The sequence below is a fragment of the Mustela nivalis genome (genome assembly GCF_964662115.1).
Source record: "Mustela nivalis genome assembly, chromosome: 3".
NCBI lineage: Eukaryota > Metazoa > Chordata > Mammalia > Carnivora > Mustelidae > Mustela > Mustela nivalis.
The window spans coordinates 108,102,029-108,108,270 of NC_139022.1; the positions used below are offsets into that span (position 1 = coordinate 108,102,029).

The following is a 6,242-nucleotide window of genomic DNA, read 5'->3' on the forward strand; positions in this document are numbered from 1 at the left end:
AGCAGGGACCAGACCGGAGACAATCGCCCAGGTATCGGGGAGGAGACTGAAACTTTGCTAAAAGGTGTTCATTTTGTTTTTAACCTCCCCACCCCCATAATCTGGGGCTGTTCCTTAGTGAATGTTTCCCCCTAGGTACAAAGTTGGGCGTGTCTGGGTTCTACTGCTCCAAAGTGAGCACTGGTGACCAGAGAAAAGTGACCGCTGACAGGCAGAATGGAAACCTACTCTAAGAGGTGCGTTTATGTCACTAAAGAGCACTTTTCTCTGCCCTCTGCTCTATTACCCTCATCTGCCACTCTCTGTCTTTGGATAGGGTTTTCCGGGGTTTCTGAGGGCGCTGCCTCTTGCCAACCATTCATCGGCGCTGCGTTACAATAGAACCCTTCCAAGTTTCCCTCATTTCCCTCATTCAACATCATTTCACATCATACTCAACAGCAGACTTCCGCCCCATTTTACAGATGGGAAAAGCGAAGTCAAATCACTTGGCCAAAGCGACGAGGCCAGGCAACAGCGGGAGAGAGGAAGCGAACCCAGGCTTCCTGCCGGCGGCAGGTTTCCGCAACTTGCTGCGCAGCTCACACTCGCCGGCCCGCGCCCCGCCTTCCCTCCCACCCCAGCGAGGGGCGCCGGGTCCGCCCCCGGAGGAGCGTGCCTCGGCCGCTAATCGCCGGGCGCCCCCGCCTCCGTTTCACCGCCCGGAGACACCCCCGCCGGCTTAGCCCGGAGACCGCTCCTCGGGCCGCGCGACGCCGCGGATTGGCCCGCGGTAATTACGGGCACGCTCCGGGAGGGGGGAGGGGCCGGGCGGCCCCCCGCGAGCATAAATTATGCAAATACCCGGGCGCCGCACGGGGCTGACCTGCCGCCTAGCTCCATTCACGGGGGCTGCCGCAGGGGCGGAGGTGGCAAAGGGAGGGGGGCGCCCATTGTTGGGGCGGGTACTTAAGGGGTCCTGAGGCCGGTCGTGTGCCACACTCGGTACTCACACGAGCTGATCTGCTCGCCGGCGAGATCACTGGGGAGTCCGGCCGGGAGCGTGGCCCCTGCAGACGAGGCAAGGAGGTGAAGCCAAACTCCAGGTGCGCCACCGCGCCTCTCCCGGCCTTCACGCCCTCAGTGGCCACAGGGTAAGCCCGGGCCATTTGGGACGTAAGTGCACCCCGGCGACCCTGCCCTCAGCCCGGGCTCCCGTCCTCCAGGAACCCTCATACCTGCCCATTGGTCCCGCGCCACGCAACGATGCCAGCCCCACTGGAGACCTGCCTCTCGGACCTCGACTGCACCAGCAGTAGTAGCAGCAGCAGCGGCGGCGGCGACCTATCCGGCTTCCTCACCGACGAGGAAGACTGTGCCAGGCTCCAACCACCAGCTTCTGCCTCGGGGACGCCTGTGCCAGTGCGCAGGGGCGCTCCCGGGGTTCCTGCAGCCTCGGATACTCCCCGGGCGCAGGACGACGAGCAGGAGCGGCGGCGGCGCAGGGGCCGGGCGCGTGTGCGCTCCGAGGCGCTGCTGCACTCGTTGCGCAGGAGCCGGCGTGTCAAGGCCAATGACCGCGAGCGCAACCGCATGCACAACTTGAACGCGGCGCTCGACGCGCTGCGCAGCGTGCTGCCTTCCTTCCCCGACGACACCAAGCTCACCAAGATCGAGACGCTGCGCTTCGCCTATAACTACATCTGGGCTCTGGCGGAGACTCTGCGCCTAGCCGACCAGGGACTGCCCGGGGGCGGTGCCCGGGAGCGCCTCCTGCCGCCGCAGTGCACCCCCTGCCTGCCCGGGCCCCCGAGCCCCTCCAGCGACGCCGAGTCCTGGGGCTCCGGTGCCGCCGCCTCCCCCTGCGCCGCCGCCGCCTCGCCACTGTCTGACCCCAGTAGCCCTGCCGCCTCGGAAGACTTCGCCTATGGCCCCGGCGACCCCCTTTTCTCCTTCCCAGGCCTGCCCAAAGACTTGCTCCACACGACGCCCTGTTACATCCCTTACCACTAGGCCCTTTAGGGACACCGTTACCTTCCCCCTCCCTCAGGCAACAAGCAGTAGATGGAGCCCCAGCTGCAGTCTCAGGTCCCTCAGTCCCGGCGGAGGGAGCAAGCAGGAGCTTTAAAGGGACGGGAGATACCTGAGCCGCTTGTTAGGTCGCTGCACCCTCGCCGAGGCTGCCCCTTGGTCTGTTTCTCCAGCCCTCAGCCCCCGGCCCCTCCTGCCCGCCCTTAGACGGCCTTTCCTTTTGCACTTTCTGAACTCCACAAAACCTCCTTTGTGGCTGGCTCAGAGCTGACCCCAGCCACCACTTCAGTGTGATTTAGAAAGGGGACAGATCAGTCCCTGAAGACGAGGTGAAAAGTCAATTTTACAATTTGTAGAACTCTAATGAAGAAAAACGAGCATGAAAATTCGGTTTGAGCCGGCTGACAATACAATGAAAAGGCTTAAAAAGGAGAGACAAGGAGTGGGCTTCATGCATTATGGATCCCGACCCCCACCACGGCAGGCTTGCTCTAGGAAGAACCGGAGACTTGCGTAGCTATTCAGGCACCGGGCTGGGAAGTACTTTAATTTATTCAAGATGCTTCTTTCATATGAAAATGTATTTTTGTACATAAAGAGTTTATTCTATTATGATGAGCTATCAAAGTTTACATTTTTGTACTGCAGATGTTTTGTGTAAATAAAAACCAAGTTAAAAAAAAAGTAAGTCACCAAGTTTCTTGCCTAATGTTGGTGTCTCTCTGAGGCTTTCTTGCTTCCCCGGGCAGCTCAACCACTAAAGTGAAACACTATCCTTACCCGCCTCCAAATCTTCCAGGCCCTTTTCAAAAACAATTTAAAAAAATAAAATAAAATGCACCTGATTTCCACCAAGAAACGGATAAAGACCGGGGCATTTAGGATCCATCATTTCCTTTCACCTTATAAACACAAGGGACATCTTTCAGGCTCCCCATAAGCCAATTAAGACTTTTTAGTGGGGAATTAGCCCCGGATACACAGCTACCTGTAGAGGTAGGGGCGGTGGGAGACTCTTTCAACTCCACATCAGCTGGCTCTGTGTTTCAAAGAGAGGGGATTAAAAAAGATCAATACAGTGTGACCACTGGCTAGGAAGTCCCAGTGACAGGTGGGCCCAGGCTGGGCAAGCAGAAGGGTCCACTCTTATAACAGCCTATTTAGAGGGAGAAATTGATTTGTAAACAATGCCTCCAAATCGTTGTCCATTGAAGCCAGGATCTCCCTGGCTGTGAGGTGTGGGATGAATTATGCTGGTGTGGTATCCCTGGATGGGATGTGCACCTGCCTAAAATTGTGAGTTGGGTGCCTGCACACACACCCCCCCACATTTATCCCCAACACATGTTGCGCCCACAGTGAGGGGGAGGGGTGGGGAATAGGGAGACATTCGGTGGGCTCTGTTCTGGCTTGCCCAGCCAGTCTTCAAGGGCAACAGCTTTCATTTGCTGCCAGAGAAATCAGCCTCCCAAACTCAATGGGGATTTTTCTGACTGCAGTGTGTTTGTTGTCTGACAAGTAGCGAACAGCATTGGCCACGAGGAGCTTTTGTTTTAAATTTCAGGATGTGGAGGACTACAAGAGATACTTCCCAAAATGCCGTTGCTGTCTGTTCCCACAGCTCACAAGTTACCGCACATGAGCACCAAGATTTCCCCCCACTGGGTTGCCCCTTTCCATGAATTTAATTACTGAGAAGCAGGAGTTCAGGAAAATACTATGGTCTCATGTTATAGAAATTGTATCTGCTGAGGAGGTGCATGGAAACAGAGGGTCAAAAGTAAAGTCGCGAACAGCACTTTCCACTTGTGCAAGCATTTTCCCCCCTAACGTATGTCCTGACAAGTGGGATCCACAGACTCATATGCAGTGTCTCCAGCAGACATCCCCAAAGCCCAGCCACCAGCAAGGAGCCCTCTTTCAGATAAAAAAGCTCCTTTACAGAAGGTTCTGGAAAACTGGGTGCCTGCTTTAACTGCCCACAGAGCAGACAAAGAATCCTCCAAGAAAAGCTTCAGAAGTTGTGAGGGCTCAGAATGGAGTTGTTTCTGCTAAAAGCTCTAAGGAAGAAGTTGTGTCTCTTGAATGACCCTGCCTGGGGCCCCACTCTATTGTCTGTCTCAGAATTAATTCACCCTACTAGCTTTGCATTTTCCTATAGCAAAAGACACAAATGGTCTGCATCAGATTTTCTGCTTTCCTGTGCACAGGGTGTTTGGAAGTGACTTCTTTCAGCCCCAGACTGCAGGAAGGGCAGGTCTCCTATGGAGACTCCATGCAGCCAGGGGATAGGTGAATGTATCTGGGCCAGAGGATGAGAACAGCTAATTACGTTTATCATAGTCCAAAATCCTTGGGGAAACCAGCAGCAAACAGACACCCTGAAATCCCCAAGGCACCCCCAAGGCTCATAGCTGCAACAGGATCTTTGTCTCCTCTAACAGGACATAGCCAGCACCGAAAACGAGAAACATCACTACACCCTAGAATGTAGAAGGGCAAACCATATGCCCAACTTTGTTGCCAAAATAGGCTCATAACTTAAGGTACAGGGCCCTTCCATCTCAAGAAACATCTTTCAAAACATCAGCTGCAGGGGCGGGGGTGGGGGTTCTCCACCCCTGCCAGTTAATATGGTTCTTCTAAAAAAGAAAGCATGTATGTATAGCCCTTGGAGCTCTCAAGTAGAAGAAAAGGAAGGTGATTTAAAATGCTTATCCCTAGCTCAGGGGCCTCTTTCTTCCTGCAGCACACTCTCTCCTTCATCCACAGGCATCTGGGAAGATGGGGGTTACTAAAATATTCTAATCCATTATAGAGCATAGAACTTCCTGCTGATAGCCATGATTCACTTCTTCAACAGAACCTTCCACCAAGGAATCAGCAGGCGCTTAGGAAAGTGTATTCATTCTCTACCTTGATCTCTCTATTTGCTTCTGTCCTGCTATAATGTATATTTGTACACACTGCATCCAACCCTCCACGAAACCAGGCCAGGAAAGACTAGGATGCCCAGGAAATGCAGGATTTCCCTCTTATCTCTAATCACTGTCAAGCCCCTGCTGTGTGCTGAGCATCATTCCAGACACCACCACTGGTGAGCAAGACACCCCAAAAGGAGCTCCCCAAAAGGAGCTCAGAGTCTCACAGGGAAAGACAGAATAAACTCCTAAGAGACTGTGGTAAATGCTAAGGAACAGAATAAGATCATGTAAAATAAGGGGAAGAGGGAATGCCAGGGTTCAGGGGAGTTTGCTCTTGTAGCAAAGATGGTCAGGAGGGCGCTGGGTGTCTCAGCCAGTTAAGCATCCAGCTCTTGATCTCCGCTCAGGTCTTGATCTCAGGGTCAAGAGTTCAAGCCCCGCACGAAGCCTACTTGAAAATTAAAAAAAAAAATTTTTTTTAAAGAGAAAAAAAAAAGAAAAGATGGTCAGAGAAGGGCTTTTAATGAGATGACATCCGAGTAGAGGCTCGGACCACAGAGAAAAGGAACAAGCCATGGCATTATCCATTGGGAAGTGTCCCAAGAAGAAGACGCCACAAGGAGAAAACCCTTGCTGTGCATGGTGCAGAGAGGGACAACAAGGAGACCAATGTGACAGGCACAGACGGGGGTGGGCAATGAGGGAAACAGATGGGGGGCAATGGAAGCCATTATTCTTTTCCTCAAGGTTAAGGCTGAAAGCAGAGGAATGATGTGCACTGACCTGTATTTTTTAAAGTCACACTGGTTGTTACACAGATAGCAGAGGTCAGGGACCAGGACAGAGGCAGGCACCCAAGTAAGCCTCTGTACATTCGTCCTGGGGGTGAAAAATAAAGGCTTATACTGGTAGAAGGTGAAGAGTAGTCAGAACCGGGACAACTTCCAGAGCAGCCAACAATATGATTTGCCTTGGGTTATGAAAGAAAGAGAGAAATCAAGGATTGCCTTTAAGGACTAGGGTCAGGAGTAAGGAACACACAGAACCCATCTCTAAAAGCCCTTGACAAATGGTTAATTTTGCTGGAACTGCTCATTTAGCACCAAAAGCCAAGATGGAAACATGTGTTGCAGTGTCCAAAAGATTAAAGACAGATTGCTGCCCAAAAGAACCATAATGTCTTCTGGGCTCAAGGCCTAAAAATAAGGCCTTGGAGAAGATTTGCAATGGGGTATGGGAGAGGGGCAACTGAGGTCACAGACAATATCCTCACCACCAATATCATCGTAGCCATCATCATCCTAGCTA

General features: G+C 52.9%; 1 protein-coding gene across 1 annotated transcript; it reads left to right on the forward strand.

Annotated features, from left to right (window-relative positions):
- Positions 1–688: 688 nt before the first annotated feature.
- Positions 689–2,252, forward strand: NEUROG1 (neurogenin 1). The gene is made up of 2 exons (XM_082723352.1): positions 689–772; positions 1,206–2,252. Exon 2 carries the CDS (start codon positions 1,246–1,248, stop codon positions 1,990–1,992), a length of 747 nt encoding a protein of 248 aa, XP_082579478.1. The 5' UTR covers positions 689–772; positions 1,206–1,245; the 3' UTR covers positions 1,993–2,252.
- The last annotated feature ends 3,990 nt before the right edge of the window (positions 2,253–6,242 follow it).